This window comes from Mixophyes fleayi, chromosome 4 (assembly GCF_038048845.1).
Source record: "Mixophyes fleayi isolate aMixFle1 chromosome 4, aMixFle1.hap1, whole genome shotgun sequence".
Classification (NCBI taxonomy): Eukaryota; Metazoa; Chordata; class Amphibia; order Anura; family Limnodynastidae; genus Mixophyes; species Mixophyes fleayi.
The window spans coordinates 40,094,723-40,111,299 of NC_134405.1; the positions used below are offsets into that span (position 1 = coordinate 40,094,723).

The 16,577-nt window shown below is 43.6% G+C and overlaps 1 protein-coding gene across 4 annotated transcripts in view; it reads right to left on the minus strand.

Annotated features, from left to right (window-relative positions):
* Positions 1-13,805, minus strand: part of RGL3 (ral guanine nucleotide dissociation stimulator like 3) — a 54,579-nt gene extending 40,774 nt beyond the window's left edge. For 2 of the 4 annotated variants that reach the window (XM_075206691.1, XM_075206687.1), the window contains exons 1-2: positions 13,698-13,805; positions 7,558-7,686 (exon numbers count right to left, since the gene is read on the minus strand). In XM_075206691.1, coding sequence (XP_075062792.1) covers positions 7,558-7,677 — 120 coding nt within the window. In that variant the 5' untranslated portion in view covers positions 7,678-7,686; positions 13,698-13,805. Of the gene's footprint in view, positions 1-1,476; positions 2,766-7,557; positions 7,715-13,697 lie in introns of those variants that run through there. The other 2 variants (XM_075206688.1, XM_075206690.1) reach the window with 2 other exon arrangements.
* Positions 13,806-16,577: the final 2,772 nt, after the last annotated feature.

Consider the following 16,577-nt stretch of genomic DNA (forward strand, 5'->3'; position numbering starts at 1 on the left):
AGATCCCCTCCCCCCCCTCTTGGTGCTATCTATCTCCAGACCGCCCTAGTATTAACCCACCAGCCTGAGATCACCTGCATATAGCGAATTACTGAGTTTGGCACAATGTCACCCTCCAGCCCTGACCTGTGTCCCCCTCTCAATGTCCCCTCAAATCCACCCCCCTCCCCCATATTTCTCTGCGCCCCTCCTATTTCATATTTTAACTCCATCTATCCAGTCTCCTGTTTCCACCATTAGCTAAAACTTTATAACACTATAATTGCTTACATTTTATAATCATTTTCAGGATAGCTATGCGGATCCTGGTGCACTTCAACACCCATCATTATATCACAAAGGTTTGCATCTTAAAAACTCCTCTTCAATAAATTTTAACTTACAAAGATCAAAGCATAACTATAGATAATGAGAATTGCATTGCGGATGTAGAATTAGAGGAATAGTACTTTGCAGTTAGTAAAACTGTAAAAATAGGGACATGTTCAAGCACAATGGAAATTATGGACATATTAGCAACTATGTCACACAACGTAAGGACTCGGCCAGGCCAAATCTGTCCCACCATATAAAGTGCACCCTTCCTCTACTCACTGTGGAGGCATCCAATTTGTGGGCTAAACCAAAACCCAGCTTATTAATTCACTAGAAACTAGTGATATTATTGAGGCATGAGGCACTGTAGCTCTCGTTTCTAGTGAAATGGTAAACTGGATTTTGAGTGCCTCATGTCTCCATTACGCATTCATTCTTAAATATATTGGTTCAGTCCAAAAAATAATCGGCGTGGCAGCTCAAAGTTTGATTTAAAGAGCCATCCAAATGAAAACTATTTCCTTAGCCACTGATTTGTAATGTGAATATTAGCAATATTTGTAACAAGACCTGCTCTTTGCACTTCTTATATATGGACCCACTAAAGTGTAAGCTCTGCAGACCAATAAGCATCCATTAAATGAGCAGCATTCAAAAAGGACAGGACTGTTAATTATATATTGTATTAGACTGCACAAAAATATTAAAGGGATTAGTTACACATAATAAGAAAATTACATGATCTGTGTGACATGGTGTAGCAATCCCCTCTAACTGTGTCATTAATGCTGTGGCCTGTTTACATTAGAGCGCTAGCTCTGCAGATGAGAGCTAATTTACCCAGTGGTATTTTATTTCTGTCCATTTTCCAAAAGCTTCCTCCAAACCACTTGTCTTGCTATATTGTATATGTACATGGTAGTATATGTGTCGTCCGCATATAAGAGTGTAAGCCCAGCAGAACAGTCATACTACTGAAGGCTATCTGTGTGCTAGAGTCTCCCCTCTTCCTGTGCAGCACCTGTGCTCCTGCATTTTAGAGCATAAGCTCTTCAGGGCCTGCTAACCACCTACGATATGAACACCCCTGTGTATTAGAGTGTTAGCTCTGTAGGACACACTATACACATAAGCACAGAATGAGAGGTGGAAGATTAGTACCATAGTGATTTCTTTCCCCATTGCACGAGAGGGCTTTGTTCCAGGTGGCTGCTCCTCGTCTGACATTGGTGTTTTTTGGGTTGTCAATGCCCCTGTGTACTCCACCTCACAATGAGAGACACAGGGGGAAAGAACACAGTGTCCCTGGCTCCGGTGGGATCATCCCGACACAAATAGGACCAAGAACTAGGGGGAAGGGAAGACTGAGACAGGTAGAGAAGACAGAAAGAGAGAGAAAGAGAGACTGTGAGAGATGTAGGAGAGAGAGAGAGAGAGACCACACACAATGAGAATAGAGGTGGAGATTAGGGAAGATTGAGAAATGGATTTCCTCTGGGTTCGGAGTGCCTCCTCTCTCCCCTTGTTTAGACAATTCTTTGTATTTGTGACGTTAATTCCCAGTGAGATGTGGAGCTTGTTATCGTTAGGTAATCCCACACAATGCGATGATCCTTTGTATAATCTTCCTGTTTGAGGTATCTCTCCAAAATCTTGGATTATTTGGTGCTGGAAATCACAATCAGTCCCTCTATCCTCACATATCGCCTGTGGATCCTGGGACCATCCTGGCATTAGTCTGTAAATCCCAGAGAGCGTCTGTAACAGCTTCCAGATGATCCTTCTGTAAATCCTTGGATAATGCAGCGAGACTCTATAACCATCCTGGATTAGGTGACAGGGTCCTTGTAGCCCACTTGACTTTAAGCTTCTACAATGAATTTATCTGACTCTAATCTGTCACTAATAATCTCCTCCTTCCCACTGTACAATGTCACTGACTTTCCCTTTTCTTATTCACTCTTCTCTGTCCTAAAGTATCTCCAAAGTTCACTCTAATCTTCTGGTTTTCACCTTTCCTTCCCACAAAAGGTTTTATCCTGTCTCATCCACACATCTTGCCGCTCTCCCCTTTATGTCAGTGTCATTCGTCATTCTCTCTCTCTCTCTCTCTCTCTCTTTCTCCCTCTCCCTCTCTCTAACTCTATCCCTCTCTCTCCCTCTATCTCTCTCACTCTCTCTTTCTCTCTCTCGCCTGCCCTTGACGTCCCCTCTCCTCGTTGGACAAGCCTGTTGTGGAAAGTTTCCTTCTTTTGAAATCCTCAGACTGATATCATCAAGGGATTAGATCCCAGCCCTCCAGAGAGGGAGAGAGGGGAGGAGAGTGGGGTTAGAAGGGAGGAGAGGCTTTGGATAGTAAAGAGGAGGGAGCACAGGAGAAAAAGGAGGAAAGGGGAAAAGCAGAGGAGACAGTCAGCAGAAGTGAGAGACGTTGCAGTGAGTATAGGGGAGATCCTGAGACAGGGGGAGCAGAGGAAAAGCTGGGGGGGGGGGAGCTGGATACAGGAGGGAGATGGAATTATGGAGGAGGAGAAGAAAGGGAAGGAATGAGTAAAAGAGGAGGGAACAGGGTTGATATGACAAAGTTCACAACAAGGTTACGGAGTTCTTGTGGGAATAGGCAGCTCTGAGAGAGCAAAGTGTGACCGAGGGGGGTAAATGAGGGTTATTAGGGGTAAATGAGACTTATTGAGGGGGGGAGTCTGGTGGACTGAATGGATTGAATGAAAAAAAGTGAAGAAAAACATGAAAAGCCAACAAATAGTGAAGAATGTTTTTATTTACATTCACAACTCTGAGAATAAAGGTGATTTTGTATTTATGTTCTCTAGTTGCAGTACAAGGTCTAACAATGTTTCAATCTCTACCGGAGGCTCCACAGCTGTTGTGCCAAAGACTAGTAAGGCATGCTGGTACTTGCAGTTCCCCAAAAACTGCAGAGCCACATGTTGTGGGCTAAATCTACTTATAAAATGTGTTTTGTATTTCAGGAAACAAATGGAATAAAATATTTGAATAAAACCTTAAACATCTTCACAAACACAAGGATTGTTCAATCTCACAGTCTTCCTGACTATATAAATATACTCGGACAGCGGGAGATAGACAATGCTCACTGTTATGAAAGCCCCCCACAGAAATATGACATTTAAGGAGGTTTTTTAACTATCTGCAATTGAAAAAAATTAAATGATTGAAGATGTACAAAATCTGCATTACTGTATGTATAAACAAAACCTCACCTTATTTGTTGCCAAAACACATGGACATTCAAAGCAAAACCTTAGTCATGCTCTGAATAAATTGTACATAGCATTTACAGGTCAGGCAATAACTACACACTCGACTATAAGATGTTACAGGGGCAATAAGACACTCAGGAGCTGGGTTACTGTAATAAGATGTTACAGGGGTAATAAGACACTCAGGAGCTGGGTTACTGTAATAAGATGTTACAGGGATAGTAAGACACTCAGGAGCTGGGTTACTGTAATAAGATGTTACAGGGGTAATAAGACACTCAGGAGCTGGGTTACTGTAATAAGATGTTACAGGGGTAATAAGACACTCAGGAGCTGGGTTACTGTAATAAGATGTTACAGAGGTAATAAGACACTAAGGAGCTGGGTTACTGTAATAAGATGTTACAGAGGTAATAAGACACTCAGGAGCTGGGTTACTGTAATAAGATGTTACAGGGGTAATAAGACACTCAGGAGCTGGGTTACTGTAATAAGATGTTACAGGGGTAATAAGACACTCAGGAGCTGGGTTACTGTAATAAGATGTTACAGAGGTAATAAGACACTCAGGAGCTGGGTTACTGTAATAAGATGTTACAGGGGTAATAAGACACTCAGGAGCTGGGTTACTGTAATAAGATGTTACTGGGGTAGTAAGACACTCAGGAGCTCGGTTACTGTAATAAGATGTTACAGGGGTAATAAGACACTCAGGAGCTGGGTTACTGTAATAAGATGTTACTGGGGTAATAAGACACTCAGGAGCTGGGTTACTGTAATAAGATGTTACAGGGGTAATAAGACACTCAGGAGCTGGGTTACTGTAATAAGATGTTACAGGGGTAATAAGACACTCAGGACCTGGGTTACTGTAATGAGATGTTACTGGGGTAATAAGACACTCAGGAGCTGGGTTACTGTAATAAGATGTTACAGGGGTAATAAGACACTCAGGAGCTGGGTTACTGTAATAAGATGTTACAGGGGTAATAAGACACTCAGGAGCTGGGTTACTGTAATAAGATGTTACAGGGGTAATAAGACACTCAGGCCACATGTTACTATAATACAATGTTACCTGTATAATAATACACTCAGGAGCTATGATACAGTAGTAAGTGGATATATTATATAGGAACACAATATACCAGTGCTTTTCAGATGGAGGAAACGATGATGGAAATTGGCCTGGTGGTTAGCACTTCTGCCTCACAGCACTGGGGTCATGAGTTCAATTCCCGACCATAGCCTTATCTGTGTGGAGTTTGTATGTTCTCCCCGTGTTTGCGTGGTTTCCTCCGGGTGCTCCGGTTTCCTCCCACACTCCAAAAACATACTAGTAGGTTAATTGGCTGCTATGAAAATTGACCTTAGTCTCTACCTGTCTGTCTCCCTCTCTGTCTGTCTATATGAGTCTGTCTGTGAGTGTGTCTCTATATTAGGGAATTCAGACTGTAAGCTCCAATGGGGCAGGGACAGATGTGAATGAGTTCTCTGTACAGCGCTGCGGAATCAGTGGCGCTATATAAATAAATGGTGATGATGATGATGGAAATGTTAAAATCACATTTGACTATTAGCTGCACCTTGTGTGACTAATTCAGTTTACAATGTGGAGTAATCAGCCCCATCTACTCTCCTCTCCCACCTGTTGCTCCTCCTCTTCGCCCTGGCCCCGGCGGTTCCCCTCCTAGCTCTGCTTCTTGTCCAATTCCAACCCTTTCTCCCTGTCTCGCCCTCTAGCTCAAAATCATACACACTTTTGCAGTCCAGCAACGAAAACCCTTGTTCACTCGCTTGTTATCTCTCGCCTTGACTACTGTAACCTTCTTCTCTCTGGCCTACCCGATTCTCGCCTTGACCCTCTTAAGTCTATCCTCAATGCTGCTGCCCGCCTCATTTTTCTCTCCCGCCGCTCTGTATCTGCTGTCTACCTCCAACAGTCACTACATTGGCTCCCCATACCCTATAGAATTAAATTTAAACTCCTCACCCTCACCTTTAAAGCTCTTAGTCAATCTTCCCCTCCCTACATCTCCAGTCTCATTTCTACCTACACTCCTACCCGCCCCCTCCGCTCTGCCCGTGACCGCCGCCTCACTACTTCACTGATCACCTCCTCTCACTCTTGTCTTCAGGACTTTGCCCGGGCTGCTCCCCTGCTGTGGAACGATCTTCCGCGTTCCATCAGGTTAGCATCTACTCTCAAAGGCTTCAAGCGTACCCTTAAGACTCATCTCTTTATTCAAGTCTATCAGTCCTCCTCCTAACTTCCTTGTCCTGGCTCTCTCCCCCAATTAGTACCACCCTTTTTGTGTCTCCCCCTTCCCTTTAGGATGTAAGCTCTCTTAAGCAGGGCCCTCTTTCCTTGTGTGCTCCTTCTACTGTTCCTTCACCCTCTGTACCTCTTGGCCTGCTTTGCTAGCCCTGTTTTCCCTGTTTTCTTAAGCTTGGCCTTCTTCTCGCTGATTTCTACCATCCCTTTCACTACCTGTCCCAGAGTTAATCTAATTTGCTTGCCATCATTGAAACCTATCTATTCCTTGATGGCACCACCTCTCCTGCTGCTCTCTCTTTCGGGGGCTTGTCCTTCTCCCACACACCCAGACCTGGTGACCAGCAAGGTGGTGGCGTTGATATACTTATTTCCCCCTGCTGCTCTTTCTGGGTTTTTCCCCCTGAACCCTCCCTCTCTTTCTCCTCCTTTGAGGTACACTCCATTCACCTCTTCCACCCAGCCCACTTCCATGTTACCGTTATCTACCGTCTTTCTGGTCTCGTCTTCCAATTACTTGATCACTTTGCTACCTGGCTTCCTCACTTTCTCTCCTCTGACCTTTCTTCCCTCAACTTGGGGAACTTTAATATCCCTATAGACAATCCCTCAGACCCTGCAGCTTCCAAACTTCTTCTTCTCCTCACTTGGTCTCACTCAATGGACTTCCTCTCCCTCCCACCACAGTGCACACTCCCTTGATCTAGTCTTCTCACACCTCAGTACTCTCTCCGACCTCAACAATTCACCTTTCCCTCGTTCTGACCATCATCTACTCTCTTTTATCATCTCTCCAGCCCTCTCACCTTTCCCATCCCCTAAGGATACTCTCAACAGGCATAATCTTGGCACCATTAATCCTACCATGTTCTCCCCCTCTCTGGCCTCACTCCTCTCCCCCATCACCACACTTTCTTGCCCCAATGAGGCAGTCTCCTTCTAGAATCACACCCTTGCCACTGCTCTTCATTCTGTTCCCCCACCAATCAACATCAAGCTTCATCGGTCCCTGCCTCAACCGTGGCACTCCAAGCTGACCCGCAATGTTCAAAAATGCTCCTATAGTGCCGAATGGTTCTGACTTCCTTCACTTCAAGTTCATACTCGCCTCTTACAGTTCTGCCCTATCACTCTCAAAACAATCCTTCTTTAAGGCTCTCATTCCTTCCCAATCCTCCAACCCCGTTACAATTTTGCCACCTTCAACTCTCTCCTCTCCCCTCCCCCAGTCATATCATCGCTCTGCTATCGACTTTGGAACCTTCTTTACCTCCAAAATTATTCAATACGTCATGACATCTCCTCCCACCATCAGTTCCTTCTTGACCCTTCCTCTCCCCTCAGGCTTCAAATGTGCCCTTAATACTCATTTCTTCATTCAATCCTATCAGCCTTCCTCCTAACTCGCTTGTCTCGGCTTTCACCCCTGCTCCCCCAATCAATAGCGTACTATTTGTGTCTCCACCTTTCCTTTAGAATGTAAGCTCTCACAAGCAGAGCCCTCTTTCCTCTTTCCTTGTGTTCTCCTTCTACTACTCCATCACCCTCTGTACCTCTGGGCCTGCTTCCCTAGCCTTGTTTTCTTATGTTTAGACCTACTTCTCACTGATTACTACCAAGGTCACTGCCTTCTGTATATGTTATGTACGGCGCTTTGGACCTTTTGTGGCGCCTTATAAATAAAAGATAATAATAAAAATTGTCATCAGACAACAAACCACTCACCTTGTGTCTAGAATCATCGTCTCCTTCACTTGTAAGGCAACGATACGCCTGTAAGACAATCCCCCAACTCATGTCAAGATCCAGAGAGAGACTGCTGCGTGATCCAGTATCCCCAAACATACTTCCTCTCTAGAAAATAAAGAGACTGCTTGGAGAGGGTGGGACATCTGTGTACAAAGAGACAGGGGATTTGTGAGGCCACAATTCAGCTAGATGTCACTTTTGTATCTGCTCTGTGTGATGGTGCAGAGATCCCTTCATTCTATATGCTGAGAACTGGATTCCACCTTTAGATGACTTTGATTCATGAGTGCAGCTACTCCTGCAACTTTTACTTAATGCATTGATTTTCCTTTATAGCTGCCATCAGTGTTTTATCTGATTTGTATTTATGTTATCCAGGGCCTGACTTGGTTGGGGGGTCAGGGGGGCATTTGCCCCATGGCTGGTCCCATAGTGGACTACTTTGGGCTGGGTCACTGGGCTACCTGTATTTTTTTTCCTTTACAATTCTACTAATAGGCTGCTGAGCCGAGTATGGCCCCCTGGGCTAAAATTTGCCAACCAGCCGCTGATATCATCTGTTCTTTATTGTCATTGCACTGGTATACATGACAGAACAATTTGTTGACACTGAGAGGAGCGTGGCGATCAGGGAAATGGGCGTGGCTTTGCTGGAGAGTGAACGTGGTTGGGTTGGCTAAGGTGTGTCTTGTGTGAATGGGGGCGTGGCTTGCACACATAAGAGGTGGGGTTTGTTTAGTTTCCTGATAATTTTTCAGAAGTACGTATGAGAGAGCAGCTATAATGTGTACAATTTTAATTGCCTGCAGAACATATATATATATATATATATATATATATATATATATATATATATATACACACACAAGTTAACCCGTGCATGATACTCATGCATTCTAGTCAAATCAAGCTACTTAATGTGTTAAAAAGGTTCTTGTCATGCATTTGGGCCATAGCCCAGGCCTCCTCAGGGGAAGAGCGTTACTTCCCAAAGCAAGCGCCCTTTTTTAACGTGGTTTTGTCCCACCTCATCATTTTTCTCCATCACCTCATCCTTCATCTTTATCGCCACATCTATCCAGATGTCTATCCAGACATAGGGATCTCTCTCAGCGGTCCTGAGTATCACACTCCTCTCGCTCTGTCACCCCTGGCAACCACCAAGCACTCCCAACTGTCACCCCCGGCAACCACCAACCACTCCCAACTGTCACTTCTCCTTCAACAAAAATATATATTTTTTTAAATCTTTATAAACACTTTTAACAATTAACAAATTAAATTAACAAATGAAAAACATCTTAGTATACCAAATTTCAGCCCTTTCTGAGTTTTTTTCCCACACACACTAAGAATTTAGTAGGTCAGTGTATAACTTTGCCCAGCAGGTGGCGCTGCAGCTTGTTTTTTTTTTTTTTTCACACACAGACACACGCCACTAGGCTTTTATATAGTAGATAGTAGATATAGAGAGAGAGAGAGAGAGAGAGAGAGAGAGAGACTGAGCTGTTCCATCAGTTATATATACACCCACAGCCAATAAGACAGGTTTACCTGCTTACCCCCTGACTCCCACAATTGTTTTTAAATCATACTTGCCAACTTTTCCTCGTTGGCTTCAGGAAGATCCCGGGGGAGGTGGGTGTACAGGGGGCGGGTCTTTATGGATTGCATCATTTTGGCCCCGCCCCTCAACGATTGTATCAATTTTGGCCAATTACAGCAGAGGACGGGGCTCAGCTGACGCAATATTTGCGCCATTAAGCCCCCCCCCCGCAGTCAAACTATTGCAGGGGGCGGGAACTGGGAGGTTGCCCTGCTCTCCCAGGAGGTCTCCCAGAAATGCGGGAGTCTCCAGGACATTCCGGGAGAGTAGGCAACTATGCGTTAAAAAAAAGCAGCTAATGAATCTCTAGAGACTAAAGTGTCTTTTACATTTCTGTCTCCATTACTGAAGTCATGTTGTCTTACCTGTCAGTCTTTGATTAAATCTTGGTCTCCATGAAAATGGCCACCTCCATAGGCATCAATACATGGACATAGGACACAATTTCTGAACTGTGTCATCATGCCACAGATGGCGAAGCCAACCACGTCTTGTACTGGCTCAGCATCAGGGAGAATGCCAGACTCTTCAGGGAGTGAGGGAGATCACCCCTATTTCAGGGAGTCTCCCTGACATTCAGGGAGAGTTGGGAAGTATGCACTAGCACTGGTTGTCAAACCTCAGTAAATTTAGTGACAGCCAGTAAAAAAAATGGCTATCTACCTACAATAACTGGGAATAGTCTCTACTGGGCCGGGTCTTTGGTAAATAGGGTGAAGCCCTAAATCCTGATAAAAAAAACAACAACTTTTTGCAGGACTTATCTTCCTGTAATAAATACACAACTGTGTTACATTTGTACTTTTTTCTCTTTACATCTTTATTGTCTAATTTGCAATTCAAAACCAGTGCACAGTGCAGCTTATACAACAACAAACAGACAGCAGACATAATATAAGGATTACACTAAAATGTTATGCAAATAGTTACATAGGACAACATCATCAGCTGCTATTTGCACCTGCCTTAACCGCCCACAAATACCACGTCTTGGACTGGTATATATACGTCTTTGTCCCAGTCTGCACATGGTCATTCTCGGTCTACGTTGCAACGCTCCTTCCAGCCTCTAGAGGCACAAGCTGGGGTTAGTTCCAGAATCACGCAGATCTGCTTTGGCGCATATGCGTGTATCCACTTTCCTGGACATGCGCACAGGTCAGAGAGCATCTTACAGGGCCACTGAAACCCAGATTTGAGTTCTTCCAATATGAGCCATGTAAGGCATACTTTGTGACTCTTCAGAGCTCCCTTTAGGAAGATGTGTGGGGCAGCTCCATGAAGTCGGGGGCCGAGTTAGCGATGCAATTTGCGTTATTACACGTTACTCTTCCTGGTGTGATGATGTTAATTGGCTCAACAGGCCTGGTTCAGCCCACCACCACTTCTGTTTCTGGAGCGGCGTCTGGGAGATATCCGGAACCTCTTGGGAGTCTGGGAGAACACCCACTATTTCAGGAGACTCCTGGATGTGCCAGTCTGCCAAGCTGTCAACCACTCTGTGCCTATGTATTAGATAATCACCTCCTTGCTAACGTGGCATCTGGCTGCAGACAAGTGAAAGAGTGCGTGGTGGACATATTTACGTGTAAACACTGGGCCTGGTCCATGTTCGGATATATGTCCATTTGCGCATCATATCTTGTGTGAAATAGCAAAGCGCAAGTTCAGAAACAGACCTTATGCCAATGAATTCATGTCCAAACGCAAATGACTTATCACTGGATACGGAGGAAAGCGGCAGACTAACGTACAGCGTTCCAATGCAGCTGCGGCCGATTCCAGTCCTAGGTTTCTCTTTTGGTTTCAGCCGTATCATTTACACCAGCTACAGGGCAGGTGTAAGTGCTAACTGAGAGTGATGACTGACACGTAATAGTCTTTGTTATAAAAACTACACGTATGCGTGTCTCCAGCTAGTACAGATCATGTGTACGCCAGTAAGAAAGACTATAAAAAAACATCTTTATGTACGTATTTAATGTAAAAAAAAATATATATAATTTTTTTATTCATATTTTTATTAATGATTATACTGTTAATAGTTGTTAATTTATTTTATAATAACACATTTTTCTATGTATTCTATATTGCACATACACTTGTACATATACTGCAGTCTGTCCTGTCTGTCTACATACGGCAAGTACCATTTGTGCAGAGCGTGCTTCCACCCAGGTTTAAATGCTGTCACGAGCCGCGGTGGTGTTCCAAGCTGCCGCGACTTATTGTTAACTGTTTGGCCGCGTTCCGGCCGTCACCATGACGACCGTGACGGCACTTCTGCTTCGTCCTGGCCGTCACCAGGGCTGTCCTCAAGCGTCCCGGCATGAGGACAGCTGGACGCATGCGCGAGTATATATTATTAATTATATAGCCTCCTGTGAGGCCAATTACCTCCTAGCCACAGATTTGGGGGTTGTTTGTATTTAAGGCAGGGAGGGCTTATCCTCCCTGCCGGTTATAGCGTTTTCCTGTTGGATTACTGACCTGCTCTGTTCTGTGAACTCTCTTTGATTGATCTCCTGTTGTGAGCCCTGGCTTTTTATTTGGACTCTGCTTGCATTCTGATCCTTTGCCTGTTTCTGACCACTCTATTTGCTACGGACCCCCTGACCTCGACCTGCTACTGACCATTTGCTACCATCCTGTCTATCGCCTCCTATCCCATCACTGCGGTATTGCTCATAAGCTTACACTACGCTAAAGTTAAGACCTGGGGGTGATCTGAGTACCTGTAAGCGTGACAAGCTCTACGGGAAAAGTGACTGTTATAGGCGAAAACCTCTACCACTAGTTCTGCAAGCTTACAACAATAGCTGCTAGCCGTAACAAATGGAAACATATTTTGAGATACACTTGGGTTGGAATCAGGCCCAATGTGTTTATTTCATGTATATTACTCTTTAATTCGAAAAACAGAGAGCAAATGCAATAGGCATTGAGGAAGAGGGGAGCCAAAAAATCCATGAAGAGTTTTTTAGATTTTCTCTTTGTAAATAGCATTCAAAGAAAATGTTTTTAAAAATCAGAGCTCATTGCTCTACCTCCAAGGACTCACTCACCAGGGTCTCCCATTTTCTCAATACATCAGCCAGGGCTTCAGAATCTCCCATGCCAATGATTTCAATTGGTGGTCGATATCGGACCTGGCCTTCTTGAATGATTCCTTCAAATGAGCACAAATCTGGTAAATCGAGACTGATGGGGGCACCTTAAGATGCCTCCCATGAAGTGCGATTCCTGAATATATGTGAACCACTCTGAGGAATGTAAGTTCAAACTAGATACAACTTCTTCCCATGACAGAACCCTGCATGATATCTCCATCCACAATTTCAGGGGCTGTCCTTGTGGAAGAGTGGAAAAGAGTTTACCTATCAAGTTGCTTCCTGCCATAAGATTATAAAGGTCCTTCACCAAATCCCATAGTTTAAAGCAAAATTTACAGAAATAAAGACTTGGATAAAATATCAACTGGTCTATCTTTCAGTATCATCCACACCATGTTATACATTGGATGTGGGGCCTCTATATTCATCCAAAACATTTCATTTGTGGGACCCAACCACTTGAGTGTCTGAGCACCCCAAGCTCGCCTAATAATTATGAATCAGAATTGGCAATCCCGCTGAAAAGGTTGTCCAGGTTTAGACAACTCTACTCTTTCTGACCTGTCCCACCATGTAGCCAAGAGGTGAGGAGATCCTTGCCGTGACCTGAAGCCACCGGCTTAGTGTAGGAGGACTCAATCGATCCAGTCATTGCAGGAGTTACACTTCAGTCATCTTGAGCTGCGAGGTGTAGTGCGATAGACTCCTGGCTTCGGCTAACAGTAGAGGTTCCAAGGAGGTGACCCGAGGGGGACTTCTCCAATTCTCATGATCATGCCTGAACCCCAGCCCAGCCAGCCACTGCAGGCCACTATCGCTAAGGCAGTGGAGTGTTACTCCTTGGCGAGGTTTTAGTGATAACTGAAAGCAAAAAACTAGTCCTATCGCTAAATAGTAATAAATAGGGCAGCTCATGTTCCGCTCCAGCAAACACCGCTATCTCGGCCCACAAACCCATTCACCTCCCCTAAAAATGGCCGTAAGTGTAACACTAGAAGTATGACATCTCAAAACAACATTTGCATTGTACTTTTGTACCATTCGTATATATAACCGTTACTGGCACATATTTCGGAATCCCTTAACATACATATTATTATAAAACACACTCAAAAGCACGATTAGGCTGTATTATGCTAGGACCAAATACATTTGGAAAAGTTTATAATTACAGATGTATATATTGGACTGAAAAGGGAGATATTAGGAGAAGGACCGGACATTTGGGTTCTTATCGAGATAAAATCACTATATGTAGGGGGAAGTGGGGTCATAAAGACAACACCAACATCATCATCATCATCATAATAATAATAATAATAATAATAGTGACAACACAATGGTGATAGCGATTTGCACACAGTTATACACACAGACACACAATCTCATTCGCTCACCTCGTCTCTCACTTTCCAACATCAGAGTGAAGTTCAATTTAGGAGTAAAGATTAACATGAAGTTAGTAGAATTCACATCGTGTTCTCAGCTCCTGCACCCCACAGAGTCGCAGCTGTGTCAGCCGCTGTTTACACGGGAAATGGAGACGATGCCCCGTTACCTTTGATCCCTGCTTCTTCTTCTCTCACTTCTCTCTACTTTCCTCCCACTATCCCACTGCACTCCGAGCTTTCCTCTTACATCCTGCCCCCCCACCCCTGTCTGATTTCTGCAGACTCAGAGTAGTAGGGTGGTGGAGTAGGGAGGTCTGTCACTTCCTCTGACCCCTCTGATGGTTTCCCACACCAAAAAAACAATGACTGTTTTCAGCAGAGAGTTTTACGAACTGGAGATGATTGGAACAAGCAAGGAAACTGGATCAGAAAAATATGTGGTTACTAAAACACAAACTGAGTTACAATAATAAGATATTAGTATAATATAGTATATGTGGGTGCTATATAAATAAACGATAATAATAATAATAATAATAATACTGTAATAAGATAACACAGCGGTAATAAGACACTCAGGAGCTGGGTTACTGTAATAAGATGTTACAGGGTAATAAGACACTCAGGAGCTGGGTTACTGTAATAAGATGTTACAGGGGTAGTAATAAGACACTCAGGAGCTGGGTTACTGTAATAAGATGTTACGAGGTAATAAGACACTCAGGAGCTGGGTTACTGTAATAAGATGTTACAGGGGTAATAAGACACTCAGGAGCTGGGTTACTGTAATAAGATGTTACAGGGGTAATAAGACACTCAGGAGCTGGGTTACTGTAATAAGATGTTACAGGGGTAATAAGACACTCAGGAGCTGGGTTACTGTAATAAGATGTTACAGAGGTAATAAGACACTCAGGAGCTGGGTTACTGTAATAAGATGTTACATGGGATAATAAGACACTCAGGAGCTGGGTTACTGTAATAAGATGTTACAGAGGTAATAAGACACTCAGGAGCTGGGTTACTGTAATAAGATGTTACATGGGATAATAAGACACTCAGGAGCTGGGTTACTGTAATAAGATGTTACGTGGTAATAAGACACTCAGGAGCTGGGTTACTGTAATAAGATGTTACAGGGGTAGTAATAAGACACTCAGGAGCTGGGTTACTGTAATAAGATGTTACAGGGGTAATAAGACACTCAGGAGTTGGGTTACTGTAATAAGATATTACAGGGGTAATAAGACACTCAGGAGCTGGGTTACTGTAATAAGATGTTACAGGGGTAATAAGACACTCAGGAGTTGGGTTACTGTAATAAGATATTACAGGGGTAATAAGACACTCAGGAGCTGGGTTACTGTAATAAGATGTTACAGGGGTAATAAGACACTCAGGAGCTGGGTTACTGTAATAAGATGTTACAGAGGTAATAAGACACTCAGGAGTTGGGTTACTGTAATAAGATGTTACATGGGGTAATAAGACACTCAGGAGCTGGGTTACTGTAATAAGATGTTACGTGGTAATAAGACACTCAGGAGCTGGGTTACTGTAATAAGATGTTACAGGGGTAGTAATAAGACACTCAGGAGCTGGGTTACTGTAATAAGATGTTACAGGGGTAATAAGACACTCAGGAGTTGGGTTACTGTAATAAGATATTACAGGGGTAATAAGACACTCAGGAGCTGGGTTACTGTAATAAGATGTTACAGGGGTAATAAGACACTCAGGAGCTGGGTTACTGTAATAAGATGTTACAGGGGTAGTAATAAGACACTCAGGAGCTGGGTTACTGTAATAAGATGTTACGAGGTAATAAGACACTCAGGAGTTGGGTTACTGTAATAAGATATTACAGGGGTAATAAGACACTCAGGAGCTGGGTTACTATAATAAGATGTTACAGAGGTAATAAGACACTCAGGAGCTGGGTTACTGTAATAAGATGTTACAGGGGTAATAAGACACTCAGGAGCTGGGTTACTATAATAAGATGTTACAGAGGTAATAAGATACTCAGGAGCTGGGTTACTATAATAAGATGTTACAGAGGTAATAAGACACTCAGGAGCTGGGTTACTGTAATAAGATATTACAGGGGTAATAATACACTCAGGAGCTGGGTTACTGTAATAAGATGTTACAGGGGTAATAAGACACTCAGGAGCTGGGTTACTGTAATAAGATGTTACAGGGGTAATAAGACACTCAGGAGCTGGGTTACTGTAATAAGATGTTACAGGGGTAATAAGACAGAAGTGTAAGTGTGGGTGTATTAACATCACAAACTAAGAAAATTATGTTTTGCAGCGCTCTATAATTGTACATCAGCTATTAATCCCGTAAATCAACAGTTAATGGCATAACTTACGGCCCCAGTGCCCTATCCCCCACCTTACCTCTAGCCCATCTGCATTTCTCTATTGACCAGGGCATAATGCAGCCTGAGTGTGAAGTTGTGATGTATACTGGGCCATGGTAGCTGCAGTGCCGTCACTTACACTTTCCTGGCGGTCAGAGTCCTCCTGTATCACCTGGAGCCTCCACACAGTTGTGTAGCACAATGAGCATCTCCATGACCTAAGGGTAACTGGATCCTCCAGGCCCTGCTTCTGTATCTGACAGCAATCAAAGTGAAGCACAGATTGACAGAGCAGCCGGCAATTATGTCACTGAGAGGCCAATGGGCAGTACAGATGGGGTCTGTACTCCATTTAGTACACCTGGAATTCTAATAATATAAAGTCCCTGAGAAATGCATTTAGTTACTATCGTGAATAATAAACAAAAGAAGATTGCTTTTCTTTTTCACAGGATTTGTATTTATTTGCAATAAAGAGAACAGCAGAGGTCACATCTCAGCATCACTCCCCTCTG